General features: G+C 46.6%; 1 protein-coding gene across 4 annotated transcripts in view; it reads left to right on the forward strand.

Moving 5' to 3' along the window:
• DOP1B (DOP1 leucine zipper like protein B) overlaps positions 1 to 15,709 on the forward strand; it is a 48,723-nt gene that overhangs the window by 20,643 nt on the left and 12,371 nt on the right. For 3 of the 4 annotated variants that reach the window (XM_027634586.1, XM_027634591.1, XM_027634602.1), the window contains exons 10-24: positions 308 to 428; positions 883 to 1,002; positions 1,604 to 1,709; positions 1,794 to 1,985; positions 3,121 to 3,814; positions 5,567 to 5,838; positions 6,038 to 6,190; positions 7,083 to 7,183; positions 8,054 to 8,244; positions 10,172 to 11,750; positions 12,315 to 12,426; positions 12,822 to 13,007; positions 13,169 to 13,294; positions 13,887 to 14,021; positions 14,768 to 14,823. In XM_027634586.1, the coding sequence (XP_027490387.1) occupies positions 308 to 428; positions 883 to 1,002; positions 1,604 to 1,709; positions 1,794 to 1,985; positions 3,121 to 3,814; positions 5,567 to 5,838; positions 6,038 to 6,190; positions 7,083 to 7,183; positions 8,054 to 8,244; positions 10,172 to 11,750; positions 12,315 to 12,426; positions 12,822 to 13,007; positions 13,169 to 13,294; positions 13,887 to 14,021; positions 14,768 to 14,823 (4,144 nt within the window). The remainder of the gene's footprint in view (positions 1 to 307; positions 429 to 882; positions 1,003 to 1,603; positions 1,710 to 1,793; positions 1,986 to 3,120; positions 3,815 to 5,566; positions 5,839 to 6,037; positions 6,191 to 7,082; positions 7,184 to 8,053; positions 8,245 to 10,171; positions 11,751 to 12,314; positions 12,427 to 12,821; positions 13,008 to 13,168; positions 13,295 to 13,886; positions 14,022 to 14,767; positions 14,824 to 15,709) is intronic. The other variant, XM_027634611.1, reaches the window with a different exon arrangement.

The following is a 15,709-nucleotide window of genomic DNA, read 5'->3' on the forward strand; positions in this document are numbered from 1 at the left end:
TTAGATATTTAGGCATTTGTTATTAGATATTAGATTTGGTATTAGATATTAGATTTTTTAGATATTTAGGCATTTGAACTTCCTCAGTTTGCTGATTTTTCCCAGCTTCTGTCCCTCGAAATGGGATCAAGGCTACTGGGATAAATGTGTACAGGGAAACCTGCTTGTTTTCCTTATGGAGACTGTTTTTGGCACTTGAACTGCAAATTTATGTAGAATTTCCTGCAGGTGCCTTATTCCAGTGGCTAAAGTGTAATGCAGAACCAATGCCATAAAATTCCTGGATTCTTTTTCCCTTCTCTTGCAGGGCCACAGGTGGTTGGGGATCTGTTCCTGGAAGTTATCAGAGCCTTTTATTCCTACTGCAAAGATGCCCTTGGTTCTGATCTCAAACTCAGCTACAACCAAAGTGGCAACATCCTGGCGAGGTACAATGGCAAGTTTTTCAACCCTGACCTGAAAACTGGATCATTTCTTTTAAGCCAAGTTACTAAAATCGAGCAGTTTAAGGAAGGTTTGGGTTGGAACAAAGTGACTTTCTGTAGAGAAGACGAGATTTTTTTCTCTGGCTTCCCCTTTTCTCCCCCCCACACAGTGGATTTCCCTTGGATTAACAGAAAAAGAATGAAGTTCACTGCATGTGATGGGTGTTGAGTAACCACAGTGACATCAGCCAAGAATCAGGGTGGTGACACAACCCTGCCTGGTGACTTCCAAAGCTGGATTTGCATCATTTGGGAGAAAAATGCTCCAACTCCAGCTCCTTCAACCTGATTTAGTGTTTAATTTGAAATAATCAATGGGGTTTTTTATGATGTGTGTGCTCTCAGAACCCTCACTGACACCTGCTCTTTCTCTCCCTTGTTTTTTCCCCTCAAACAGTGCAATCAAAGAGAACAAAAACGCCTCGGAAATTGTCAAAACAGTCAATTTGTTGATCACCTCCTTAAGCACGGATTTCCTCTGGGATTACATGACCAGATGTTTTGAAGATTGTTTCAGGTGTTTGTGCTTTCCAGCAATAGTGTCCTCTTTAAAAAATGCCATTCCAGAGCTGTCTGAGATAATAATGAAGCTTTTAAATTCAGGGGACATAACACATGTTAGAACCAGCCAGATATATAAGCTGTGCCCTAAGATAATTCAATAATGCAAGCAGGTGAACAATTAGATGGAAATTATCAACCTGAGAACAAAAGAAATTACTCTTCAAAATGACAGCTGAAGGAGGAAAAAGGGTTGGGAGGGGAGGTGGAGAAAGATTGAAGAAAAATAAAGATACTAAATGATCTTTAGGGTCCCTTCCAAGCCTAACCATTCTGTGATTCTGTGTTATCTCTTTTTAACCCTTTTTAACTCTTAAAGATTATACTTTAAGTTATATGATTATGTATAGAGATTTAACCTGAAAATTTGCAGCACTTTAACATCCCACGTGCAGTTGAGGTGGTTTTGACAGAGTGTTTTATCCTGCTGGGTTAAAAGTCCTTTTCTCCAGAAAGCTGTTGAGTGTTTTGTGCTGGTTTTAACGAGGCTTTTTTGATTGTAACTAGAATTTTGACTTAAAAAACTTCCATAACAACATGTCTTTCTTTCACTGCAGAAACAAATCCTCAGAGATGAGATATCCTCTGGAAAATATTAGCACTCCTCCTACAATTTCAGAGCTCTGCACACTCTTGGTGTTCCTTCTCGATGTGATCCCTTTGGTGAGGCCCCCTGACTTTATCCATCAGTGATCAGTGAAGGATAAGGGTGTGATAACTATTTTAAACATTGCTTGTTTGTTTTAGGAACTCTACTCTGAAGTGCAGACTCAGTATCTGCCCCAGATGCTCAGTTACATGGTGCAGTCTCTCCTGGAAAACATGGAATTATTGGGTTTGCCAGAACTCACTCATGCCTTAAAGACCTGTTTTAAGGTGCTCAGCAAGGTGCAAATGCCCCCTTCCTACCTGGACATCGAGACAGGGAGTGGAAATGGGGTAGGTGTTTTGGAACTCCTCATAGGTGTTTAAAACTCTGACATAACTTCTTTAAAATGCAAATTCTCTGAACTTAAAACCTATAAAACAGATAATAACTGTTGCTCCAGTGCCTGAAGGAAAGATGGAGATTATTTCCAAGGGCCTGGAGTGACAGGACAAGGGGCAATGGATTCAAACTGAAAGTAAGTTTAGGTGGGATATCAGGAAGAGGGTGATGAGGCTTTGGGACAGAATTCCCAGAGAAGCTGTGGCTGCCCCTGGATCCCTGGAAGTGTCCAAGGCCAGGCTGGACAGGGCTTGGAGCAACCTGGGCTAGTGGAAGGTGTCCTTGCCCATGGCAGGAGGTGGGAACAAAATCATCTTTAAGGTCCCTCCCAACCCAAACCCTTCTGTGATTCCATGAAATATGGAACTGCAGCAATAAAGATTTTTTTGAAGCTTATCTTTTGCTCCTTCCAGAGCAATCTGATGCCTTGTTATTCTTACTGGATATTCAGTCCTGGCTTGTTAGAATTATTTGTGGCACTGAAGGAGTTTAGTCTTGTCTGAAACTGCAGGGCTGTAATCCTGCCTCTTGAGAAGAATGTGAGCTTTATGGTTTTGGAAAAGGCACTCAGCAGCAGGGAGCAGCTCAAAATTTGAGTTGCCAAATCAAGCCCAGCTTCACAGCTGGTTAGGTCTGCAAGGCTTTCAATTAATATTTCAGCTGAACACAATGGGGTATTGTTTGTGTGCAAGAGCCCATGATAAGGAATGAGGAATAAATGGCATCAAGCAGCCACACAAGCACAGCCTGCCAGAGTTTTCCAGCAGAACAAATGTGTGCCTTTGGCTGGAAATAATCCAGTGTTTGTGACATTGTTCTGGTGGTACACTGATTTTAAGGAAATATTCCTTTGCTAAGTACCTGTAGCCACAGATCCACTGGTTTTTGCTGAGTCCAGGCATGAGGTTTATACAAACATTTGTTGGGTTCTAAAGGCAATTAAATGGAACTGCTTAGAAATAACTGTGATCCCGTGGTTTTGTAAAAGTAGCTGGAAATTGCAAATTTTAGGAAGTAGATTGCTGTTCCCCAGCTTAAGATTCTGTTGCCAGTGCCACATTAACCACATGAACATTCCTGTTTCAGAGCCCAGTGCCAAAGGAAGATGTGGACATAACCTTGGAGGCAAAGTCAGTGCTGCAGGAGGAGGAGGAGGCTCCATTCCAGCCCCTCAAGTCAGAGGACAGTGGAATTGGTCTGAGTGCCTCATCCCCAGAGCTCTCCCAGCACCTGGGGGTGCCCACAGTGACCCTGGAGAGGGATGATGTCTGGAAAAAAGGGGGGAGCATCCAGAAGACTCTGTTGTGCATCCAAGAGCTGGTTGCCAAGTTTTCCAGTAAATACATTTTTGGGGTGCAGCTCCAAGAAACGAGCAACGAGGGCGTTACAGCAACAAATCCGAGTGGGAAGGAGAAAAAGGAGAATGGATACAGGTTCCCTGAGAGTGCCAGCAAGAAAAAGAGCCCCTGGGATGCCAAGCAGATCACTGTGCCTCAGGTTAAACAAATGCTTTCAGACTTGTTCTCAGCCAGGGGGTCTCCCTTCAGGAGCAAGAGTTCCAGCCCTCTGCTCCCTGACCACGACTCTGGGAGTAAAAAGGAAAAGGAGGAAGAAGAGTGGGATTTGGAACAAGTGATGCTGGTCTTGGGACCCCTTAAAGGTGACTGCAAGGAAGCTTTCTCTGCAGCTTGTCACCTTCTGCTGGATTGCACCACGTTCCCAGTCTACCTGTCGGAGGAGGAGATGGAACAGTTGTATCTCTCTCTGTTTGAGGTTCCTGGTAAGAAAAGATTCCTTTCCCGGGCAGCTTGAGCATTTGAGGATGGAAATAGCAGTGGGAGCTTAGGGATTTGCAAAGACACGTGACCAGGGCCAGTAAAAAACCCTTCTGACAGGGCTGAAGTTGCCTGTGAATTAAAGACTTGCCCACCTCAACGTGTGTTTTGTGTCCTGCAGCTGAGGCACAAGCTTTGCCAAGCTTTTCAAATTCACATTCCTTTGAAACTTTAATTACCGAACTTGTAGCTGAAGGGATGAAAAGACCCTGTGGCACAGTTCAGGATTTTCAGGATGTGCATCCCCCACTGTCCACATGCCATGTTTTCCCCCAAAAAAAGGTGTTTTAGAGGCAGATGAGCTCTAAACCATAACAGAAGCAAACCCATCTCTTTCCCAAACCCTCAGAATTCAAAGGAGTCCAATGTAACATGTCAGAATAATCTTGTATAACTGGAGGGCCTGTTTGTTCTCGGAATTCCAGCTCATTCCTCAGCTTCAGTTACTGGCATGAAGACCAGCTGACAAATAGGTTTGTAGGGAATGGAAAGGGGAGAAACTGGGAAATAGGGTTCTCTTCCTCACCTCATTTCTACTGTCTCCCTTAGCCAAGTGGTGATATTCCCATCATCTCCATGGGTCAGCTGTTCTGCTTGGCATGGGCATGGCAGACTTGGCATTATTCCCTCAGGAGAGGCAAAGATGGCTTGACTGACTGTCAACCATCCCAGTTCCCTGTGTGCTTGGTGGGTTCTGGAATGATACACCTCCATGCTGCTGGAAAAACATCCCTGGATCAGCAGCCCTCTGGAGCTGGCTGTGACAATGTCAGCTGGAAAACAGCAGCTCTGACCACTTGCTGTGAATAAATGTAAACTGGAAAGCAGAAAGCCACTAGTTATGTGGGTTACTGGGGTCCTGCAAGAGCTTTCTGCTGGGAGAATCAGGGAAAACATGGAGAGGTTGTGGACTCCCCATTCCTGGAAGTGTCCAAGGCCAGGTTGGACAGGGCTTGGAGCAGCCTGGGCTGGTGGAAGGTGTCCCTGCCCATGGCAGGGGGTTGGAACAAGCTGATCTTTAAGGTCCCTTCCAACCCAGACTACGATTCTATGAAATACTGATGATGTGTCCAGTTCTGGGCCTTCAGTTCAGGAAGGACACTGAGGTCCTGGAGCAGGTCCAGAGGAGAGCAACAAGGCTGGGGAAGGGACTGGAGCACAAGTGCTGTGAGGAGAGGCTGAGGGAGCTGGGGGGGCTCAGCCTGGAGAAGAGGAGGCTCAGGGGAGACCTCCTCACTCTCTACAACTCCCTGACAGGAGGAGGGAACCAGCTGGGGGTTGGTCTCTTTTCCCAGGCAACCATCAGCAGGACAAGAGGGCTGGGTCTGGAGCTGTGCCAGGGGAGGTTTAGGTTGGAGATTAGAAAGAATTTCTTTGCAGAGAGGGTGCTCAGCCATTGGAATGGGCTGCCCAGGGAAGTGGTGGATTCTCCATCCCTGGAGGTGTTTAAGGACAGACTGGATGTGGCATCAGTGCCATGGGCTGGGAACCACAGCGGGGTTGGATCAAGGGTTGGACTTGATGATCTCAGAGGTCCCTTCCAACCCAGCTGATTCTGTGATTCTATGTTAGCACAATACTTGGATTTAGGAAGTCATTTTTGTCTCTTTTGTCCTGTGACCTTGCTTGGAGAATTCTTGGGAACGTGACCCCGACCTGGAGATTATTCCAACCCTTTGTCTCCCTTCCCTTCCGAGGAGGTTGTGATCCCAGCTTCCCTCTGTGGCTGAGGTCCCTGATGACCATCTGCTGCTGTGTGAACGACTGCTACATCCAGAACGTGTCCATCTTCACCCTGCTGGAGGTGATCAACCACTCCCAGTCCCTGGCTCTGGTCATCGAGGACAGGATGAAGCGCTACAAAGTCTCCAGCCACAACCCCTTCCTGGGCAAGCTGCAGATGGTCACCCTCCCTCCCATCGCTCCTGGAGTGCTAAAGATGATCTCAGAGAAAACAGATTTCTACCAGGTTGTCCGTTTTCCTCTCCTTTTTTTTCCTACCCTGAACCTCTGACTGGCAGAATTCCACGATTCTGAGACAAATTGGAAATCCATTTTGGTAACATTAGGGGTATTTATGCAATGGAAAGCTTGAAAGTCAGGAAAGAAATGATGAGGATGAGGATGATAATTATTATTATTATATTTATTTGTTTATTTTTCCCTAGAGAGTAGCCTGTGTGCTCTGGAACCAGCTGAACAAGGAGACTCGGGAGCACCACATTCCCTGTGTGGAACTGTTCTATAGGCTGCACTGCCTGGCCCCATCAGCAAATATCTGTGAGGACATCATCTGCCACGCTCTGCTGGACAGGGATAAAGTGAGTCCTGAGTCCTCTGAAGCCCCTTCATCACTGCTGAGTTGTTCCAGTGCTTCCCAAATTCCCTTCCACCCCAAGTCTTTATTCCCGTCATCCCTCTGTCCTCACAGATTCCGTCCATGCCTTTACAATTCCCTGGGATTTATTCATCATGTGGCTACTCCTGAACTAAATCCATGGATACAAACTCTGTCAGTCCATGCTGGAGCTTTCTTAGTTTCAGCCCAAATCCTGCAGTATCTAAAAACTTGCTGGTTTTGTCAGTATTTCCACTAATAAGTGTAAAATCACTTTGGTTTTGGGTTGATTTTATAAGCTTCATACTCCAACAAAAGACTTTAATACCTTGTAAATGTTTATCATCATCATGTTGACCCCCTGTCCACCTTAGTGTTTGATTCTCAGATTAAGCTGTATTTTAAGAGAGCCAGTTATTAATTACTTTCCTTAATGACAGAGCAATTCTTTAACAACTGCCATTACATTTTTGAGAAGTGCCTTGCACAATAAAACCCAACCCAGCCCCTTTGCTGTCGTTTTCCTGTATTTTGCAACTTTGAGGCTTGAAAAAATTTGGAAATCTTTTAAAAACTTCCAAACAAAAAGCCCCACAACCACCCCTGCCTGATACACCCATGTCCTCCCAGTTGTCACCCAACTTTTAAACCTCCCTGACACCAAACCAAGACTGAAATATCCACACAGGAGTCCTGAAGGACATTTTTGGTGTACCTGGCACATCTTTTTGCGCTCCAGAAACGCTGTGGCTGTTGGGTTTCAGTTGTGCATTCCCAGATATATGGAAGGAGATGATCCTTGAGGTCCTCACAGCCCAAATCAGCCTGTGATTCCATGATTCTAAATCTGTGTCTGTCTTGTTTTCCTTGCCAAGGGGACGAGGCTGGAGGCCCTGTTCAGGTTCTCTGTCATGTGGCATCTGACCAGAGAGATCCAAGGCAGCAGAGTGACTTCTCACAACCGCTCCTTTGACAGGTATTTTCCATTTCCACTGTCTTGGAATTGCATTTATATTTAATTATATCGTGCATTTATATCACTGCATTTATATATTTAATTATTTCATGCTTTAGTCTCCTCTTTTCTGATGTGGAGAAGAGTCCTCTGGAGAGAGAGAGAGTAAACAATGAGCAAAAGGAAGATCTTCCACTTCCTGGCACCGTTCCCTTTGCAGAGCACTCCAAGTGCAGGGAGTGGTTTCTTGGATGAAGGAAGGTGCTGGAAAAATAGAAAGAGCTTCATTTGTGAAGAGTAGTTTGCAAACAAGTTGCTGCATAGCAGATTTTTTTTTTTTTTTTGTTTTAGAGTGGGTTAGGTTTGTCTTCCAAAGGAAAACAGCACCAGCTACTTGTGGGAAAAGTCAGGGGAAAAAAGTAGGAAAAAAATAATCTCATTTTAGTTTTGCCTATTTTAGTATTTACAAGACCTTTGTGTAAAACAAGACAAAAGGAAAATAGCACCAGCCACTTATGGAAAAAGTAGGGGAAAAAATGATCTTATTTTGGTTTTGCTTCCTCTTTATGAGACCTTTGTGTAAAATGAGACTCCCTCTAAATAAATATGGGGAAGATGTAAAATGGGACTCCTCTAAATAAATATGGGGAAGAACTTTGAGATCTGCTGCTCCAGCAGAGTGTGAGGAAATGTGTGGCCTCGTTCCTACAAATCCATGTGTCCCTGAGCTCAGCCCAGGAGGATGTGCACGACCCAGCTGTTGGAAGCAGACGTGATCCATTGGCTGGTGCTTCCTTGACCGTGCTCCCTGTCTGTTCCCGGGATTCTGTTGGATGCATTAACCCTTTTGGGGGGGGTCTCAGCTGCCTCTGTCGTGGTTTCTCCCCTCAGGTCCCTGTTTGTGGTCCTGGACAGCCTGAACTGCTCCGACGGTGCCATCGGAGCCGCGGCGCAGGGTTGGCTCATCCGGGCTCTGTCCCTCAACGACGTGGCCCGGATCCTGGAGCCAATCCTGCTGCTCCTGCTGCATCCCAGGACACAGCGCACCTCCATCCACTACATCAAGCAGAAACACTCAGCAGGTAAAGCTGCTCTTGGATCAGACTGAATTCCTGAGGGGAGTCTCTGAAACACAATGTCATCCTGCTCCCCTGAGTTGTTTTCCATCAGATCCATGGATTCCTCCTCATCCAAGTACCTACAGTGATGCCTGAAGCAGGGTTCAGGAGTAGCTTGTGCTGGCTGAAGGCCTAAATGATCATTTTTATTATGGGGTCTGTTGGTTTGGATTGCTCCCTGCTTTGCTCTGGGATCTCATCCCACACTTCTCCTTGCCATTCCCAGATGATCCACACTGCACATCCACTGTTTTCAGGATCCCTTCTTGAGCAAAACTAGGTCTGCAACCAAAAGAAATCCAGGAGCAATTTGGTGACTGTGTCAATCCAGGAACTGTTCCATGGGGAGGATGGACAGGCAGATCTTACTCTCTCCGTCCAGTCTTGCCCCAGGTTTCTTTATTCTAAATACTTTTTGTCCATGATTCCCTCAACATGACATTAAAACAATCAGCCAGGTTGTGAGGAATATTTTGCTGGTGTGGGAAACACGACACACAAACCCTCACCTGAAGTTGATGAGTTCTGAAAATTAAAATACCTCTGTCTAAAGAAGATCTGCCCTGATGCAAGAGCAGAGCTGAGCCTTTGTGGCAGAGGTATCCCAGAGCTGAGATAGAGAAGCAAAGAGAGATGTTTGGAGTTGAAGATGACCTCCAGCCACCCAGGAATTTGGGAAAATTTAGGAATGTGGCAGGGCATCACATGCCAAGTTCTGGGCCCTTGTGGCAAGAGAGACATGGAGGGGCTGGAGCGTGTGCAGGGAAGGGAACGGAGCTGGGAAGGGGCTGGAGCAGCAGGAGGGGCTGAGGGAGCTGGGGGGGCTCAGCCTGGAGAAAAGGAGGCTCAGAGGGACCTTCTGGCTCTGCAACTCCCTGACAGGAGGGGGGAGCTGGGGGAGGTCGGGCTCTGCTGCCAGGGAACAAGGGACAGGAGGAGAGGGAACGGCCTCCAGCTGTGCCAGGGGAGGCTCAGGTTGGACATCAGGAGGAATTTCCTCCTGGAAAGGGTTGTTAAACACTGGAAAGGGCTGCCCAGGGAAGTGGTGGAGTCCTCATCCCTGGAAATGTTCAAAAAACATGGATATGGCACTTGAGAATGTGGTTTAGTGGTGAATTGGATGATGATTGGACTCGAGGGTCTTAAAGCTCTTCTCCAACTTTAATGATTCCATGATTTGGCTCAAGTAGCCAAGGTGGTTTCCTGGAGCAGAGCAGGAGGGCTGTGGAGAAGCAGCTGGAAGTTTTGTGTAAAGAAACTTCCATGTCACCTGTCTCAAGACTCTTAGCAGTAGTGCAGTCAGTGTCAGCCTGCAGCAGTGCTTTCCTCTCTGGATTGGCAAATACCTGGATGTCACCCATTTATGGCATCCACAGGGACCTGTTTATGAGATGCTATAGAAACACAGAGCTTGTTCCACAGCATTTAATCAAGGAGAACATTAGCTCTTTAATTAATTAATTAATTGATTGATTGATCTCTCTGTTGCTATCCTTCTCATTTCCCTCCCGATCTCCTGATTTAATGTTCAGGAAGCACAAAAAAGACAATTGTCACATCCAGGGAATCACAGCCTAAGAGAAACAGCACATGCTTTATGTTTGGATCCTGTTCTCTCTGTTTGCAGTAGGTTAGAGCTGCTCTACCACTTTAAAAAAGAAATAATTCTTTCCTTAACCCATTTTTTACCCCACTCCTTACAATTAATATGAGGCTAGAGCAGAGTAGATTTGTAACCTTTTTTTTCTTGCAATGGTTTATTCATTATAAAGTACCTTGTGTTGACCAGATGACCTTTAAATATCCCTTCCAACTCGAACTGTGATATGATTTTATGTGTGGAAAAGACAATTATGTGCTCTTTTTGACCCAAAAAATGTGTTTTTTTCAGACTTCATACATGATTGGCTTTGCAAGAAAAAGGCCCCTATGAAAGAGTCTGGCATCTCTGAGAGCAATTCCGAGGAAAACCTTCCACTGAGCCAGTTTACTACTGTGGATAGAGAGGCAATTTGGGCAGAAGTGGAAAAAGATCCAGAGTTAAAACCTGAGAATGATGGACCCTGTAATCCCATAATTTCCCAGGAAGCAGATGGTGACCAAGACAACAGCGAGCACACGGAGTCCGCGGACACCAGCACAGGCCACGACAGTGAGAACACATCCTCCTTCTCTCCCTCTCTGGAGCTGCAGGAGGTGAGCAACGAGGACAATGACAGAGAGGCCCCAAATCCCGGGAATGTGCTCAACTCCCTCCTGTCCGACAGCTCCAAATCCAGCGCGGCGCTGAACCTGGTGCGCGCCGACTCCGAGAGGACTCAGGCCTCGGAGTCGCTGTCGAGCGACGAAGAGGTGGACCTGGAGCTGCAGGAAATCACCCATTCCAGGCTGCTGAAGCAGCAGAAGGAAAAGCAGGAGATGGTGGAGGCTCTGTTCAAGCACATGCTGCTGTACCTGCAGCCCTACGACTCCAGGAGGGTGCTCTACGCCTTCTCCGTGCTGGAGGCCGTGCTCAAAACCAACCCCAAGGAATTCATTGAGGCCGTGGCCAGCACCAGCATGGACACCAGCTCCACAGCACATCTGAACCTCATCTACAACCTCCTGGCTCGCCACCAGGAAGCTCTGGTAGGGCAGAGTTTTTATGGGAAGCTCCAGCCCCAGTCCCCGACCGTGTGTCCCCATTCCCTGCTGATAGAGCTGCTCACCTACCTCTGCCTCAGCTTCCTGCGCTCCTACTACCCCTGCTGCCTGAAGGTCACCCACAGGGACCTCCTGGGCAACAGGGACGTGCAGGTGAAAAGCGTGGAGGTGCTGATCCGGGTGGTGGCCCAGCTGGCCACCGTGGCCAAGGCGGCGGAGAGCAGGAACGTGGAGTTCATCCGCAGCTTGCTGGGGAGGTGCAAAGTGCAGGAGTTCGTCCTCCTGTCCCTGTCGGCCTCCATGTACGTCAGTCAGAAACGCTACGAGCTGCTCCTGGCGGACGGGGCCGGCCGTGGTGCCGAGGAAGAGCTCTGGGAAGAGAGCCTGATCAACTTTGGGCACGACCAAATCTGGAGTGAACACCCGCTGCAGATCGAGCTGCTGAAGCTCCTGCAGGTGCTGATTGTCTTGGAGCACCACCTCGGACAGACCCCCGAGGAGCAGGAGAATCAGCCAGACCTCTCCAAGGAGTGGCAGCAGGCTCTCAACTTCCAGCAGGCCATTGGTGCCATGCAATATGTGTATCCACATCCCATCACTTCCCAGGGGTTGTTTGTCTCTGCCGTGGTTCGGGGTTTGCAGCCGGAGTATGGCTACGGGATGCATCCCACTTGGGTGGGCTTGGTCACGTCTTCCCTGCCCTATTTTGGGAAATCCCTGGGCTGGACTGTGGCACCGTTTGTGGTACAGATCTGTAAAAACCTGGATGAGCTTGTCAAGCAGTATGAAAACGAAGCTGTGAAGGCATCTGCCAAAACATCTGCCAGGTAAGAGTCAGCAGGGTGGGGTTTGTTGTGCAGAGCAGTGAGTGTGCAGGAACTCCCTGGTTTAGCCCTGTGGCTCCCAGAGTCTGATCCTCAAATCCTGCTGCACCTGTCCCTGGAGCCCAGGGAAGCTGGAGACAGGATCGTTGCAGCAGTTGGAGGAAGAGAGGAAAGAGAACCAGCAGCTGTGATATTCCCTGTCCCCCTCTGCCTTCCACCCAAGAAAAGAAGTTCCCAGTTTTGACAAGACTGAGGATTTTGGAGGACTAATTTAGGACAGGCACCTTGGAGAAGAAAAAGAGAGGCTGTTCAGAACAGGCAGTAAGTGAAAGGAGTAGGGAAAAGTAATTGAATGCTGAAGATTTATAGTCAGGTGGATAATAAAATTCTAAAAGATCTCAACAACCAAATGGGGTTGTCCAAGAATAGTCTGGGAATCCTTTGTTTTGATATTCCTGTCTGGTCACTCCAGTTTTAACTGTTGAATAGAAACAGGAATGGAATTTTTAATCAAGGAAATAGCCCTTGGCCTGTTAACCTGTTTGGGTTTTTAATCCTCCTCCAAAGCTTAACTTCCAAGAGAGAAAATGTGACACCTGATTACCCACTAACCCTTCTGGAAGGTCTGACAACCATTGGTCACTTCTGCCTTCTGGACCATCCTAATCCAACAAAAAAGGTAAGTTTTAATGCCCACCACTCACCTGAGAACTCAGCTCCAGGTCAGCAGAGTCCACATCCCTTTTTCCTCAGGGGTGAATAGAGGTAGCAAACCACTTACAGAAAAAGATAACCTAAAAGAAACTTCACAGCACACCCCAAAAATTGAACCAAATCAAAGTTTAGGGAGAGAGGATGAACCTAATTTTATTTGAAGGCAGAAAATTAATTTTAAATAGATGTTCTTGGTGATGCAAATATTAGTCCTGTAGCTTCTCTGCTCTGTCATTAACAAACCCTTCTGTTTTCTTTTGAGTTGATAACATGTTGATGTGTTCTCTACAATTTTTAGCCTCTGTGGTGCATGATATGACGTATTCTAATATCCATATTTTGGGGGGATTTCTTTTCTAGTCATGTTTAGCTGAACCTGCAAACCTGAGGAATGCCAGGAATGCCATCCTGGAAGAACTGCCTCGCATTATCAACACCATGTCCCTGCTTTGGAGTGTCATCAAGAGGGAAGACTCTCAAAAAAGACCAACTGACTTCTTTGGAACAACCAAAGGCTCTTCTTCAGTCTACTTTAAAGCAACCAAAGTAGGAGTCCTTTCAAGCTGCCCTGTATCTCATCCTCTTCATCAGTGCATTTTACAGAGTTCTTTTATTTTGTATTTTCTGAATATCTTGTATTTTCTTGAATATCTTTTGCTTTACAAAGGATGGCATTGACAGTTAGTTATTTTTCCCTCCCTCTGCAGACTTTAAGAATGAAAATATTGGACTTTCTGAATCCATTGACAGCCCAACTTGGAATCCAGTTGATGGCAGCAATTGCAGCAGTTTGGAACAGCAAGAAACCTCACAGGAGTCAAAGTAAAACCAAGGTGAAACTCAAGAAAGGCACCCTTAGTTTTCCACTGTAAAGACAAATGTTATATTTGCATGATCAGTTCTAAACTCTGGGTTTGTTTGTTGATTCTTTGGGGTTTTTTTACAAGTGACTGAAAGATCTGAAGTGCCCTTATTTATGAAAAGCATCAGGACTACAATTAAACCTAAATAAATAATCAAAGGACAGAGTAGCAGATTAAGTCTAGAAGTAACAGGCAGTTTTTTCTTTAACACTGGATTGTGGTCTTAGGATTGCAGTTTGACAATTATGTTTTCAAGACCATGAATCAAATTCAATTTTCAGAGACAGGCCAGAGCTGTAGTGTTCTCTGGAACTGAGCATTTATTCTGATCAGAACCTCTTTCTTTTCATTTTAGCATAATCAAACTGTTCTTTTTATGAAAAAGTTGTTTTCATAAGGTGTTGGAAGAAGACCTGTATATGGCAAAGGGGTCTGTGTTTGATTTAACCCCTGTAATTTACATTTTGTATAAGTTTTGATGTTTGGGGAATCACACAAAGAGCTGGTTTGTGTGGCCCAGGGGTCTGAGGGGTTTGTCTTTTGCTTTGTCTTGTTTTGTCAGATCCTTCCAGTGGCCAGTGCATCTCAGCTTATTCTTGTGGACTTAATTTGTGCCCTTAACACACTGAAAATTGACACTATTTTACATCTTATCAAAGAGGTGGTCAAGAAACCAGCACAGATCAAGGGTGAAGAGGTAACCACGGAGATAATTCCATTTTTTCATATATTCTCTCCTGGATCTGTCCCAGTGTGTCTACTCAGCATTGTTAGAAGGTTTTTCTTTTAAGTGTGGGATTCTCTTTTGCTCCTGAACAAGTTTTGTTTTCCAGAATGTGGGTTTCTGTGTTTTGATCCCTCAGTGTAAGAAGGTTCTTCAGAACATCACTTTTGAGCAGATCATGACAGGGCGAGGGGCAGTGGTTTTAAACTGCCAGAGGGCAGGGTTGGATGGGATATTGGGAAGGAATTCCTGGCTGGGAGGGTGAAGAGGGTCTGGGATAGAATTCCCAGAGAAGCTGTGGCTGCCCCTGGATCCCTGGAAGTGTCCAAGGCCAGGTTGGATGGACCTTGGAGCAACCTGGGCTGGTGGAAGGTGTCCCTGCCCATGGCAGGGGGTGGCACTGGATGATCTTTAAGGTCCCTTCTGACCCAAACCAGTCTGTGATTCCAGTATTTTCCTGGAGAAGTTGCTGGGAATGAAAAGGTGTGGGGGCCTCCAGTGCTGGGGATGGTGACATTTTTGTGAAGCTGCTGCACATTTATGACTCAGGGATGCATTTCTGTCCTGAACTGCTGTACAGATGCTTTGGTCACCTCTTGTAGTACAAGTGGCTTCACTTGAAGGGTGTGGTAACCACTGAACACAAGTGTTGCACAGCCTGGACCTTCTTTTTCTTTCTGATGGCAAATAATTCTGGTGTTGCTTGTTCCTTTTTTCAGAAATCTTCTCTCGTGGATATCCCAATGCTGCAGTTCAGTTATGCTTTCATTCAAAGGTCAGTCAGATGTTATATAGGAGAATTTTTTTGTTTGACTCTGGTCAGGAGAACACTCTGCATCACTGTTTCTGCTTGACTTTGATCTTCATGTCCCAGTGTCACAGAACACCTTTGTGCAGGAAATGTGCTGTCCCTTCATTGTTGCCACACAGACATGGAGTACCAGGGCTGGGATGTTCTGTTCCATTGCTCTGTTGATTGTGCAGCCTGTAAACCTCATTTTATGCTCATGGAGCAACTTCAGGCATCTCATGAGCAAGATTGGGCTGCATCCAAAACAGTGTGGGCAGGAGGTGACGGGGGGATTGTGCCCCTCAGGTGAGACCCCCCTGCAGAGCTGCTCCAGCCCCGGGGAACAGCACAGCAAGGACATGGAGCTGCTGGAGAGAGTCCAGAGCAGGCCCCAAGAGGATCCCAGGGCTGGAGCAGCTCTGCTGGGAGGAAAGGCTGGGAGAGCTGGGATTGTTCAGCCTGGAGAGGAGAAGCTTTGGGGGGAACTGATTGTGGCCTTGCAGGACCTGAAGGGGCTCCAGGAAAGATGGAGAGAGACTATTTCCAAGGGCTGGAGGGACAGAACAAGGGGGAATGGCTTCAAGCTGACAGAGAGTAGGATAGACTGAATATTAGGAAGAAATCCTTCTCTGTGAGGGTGGTGAGGCCCTGGCCCAGGTTTCCCAGAGAAGCTGTGGCTGCCCCTGGATCCCTGGAAGTGTCCAAGGCCAGGTTGGACAGGGCTTGGAGCAACCTGGGCTAGTGGAAGGTGTCCTTGCCCATGACAGTGGGTGGGACTGGGTGATTTTTAAGGTCCCTTCCAACCCAAACCATTCCATGTCTATGATTTTTTATGATCTTTCTCCTCATCTGTTCTGTGTTGCCCAATGAA

Source organism: Corapipo altera, unplaced genomic scaffold (genome assembly GCF_003945725.1).
Source record: "Corapipo altera isolate COAL_440 unplaced genomic scaffold, ASM394572v1 0, whole genome shotgun sequence".
NCBI lineage: Eukaryota > Metazoa > Chordata > Aves > Passeriformes > Pipridae > Corapipo > Corapipo altera.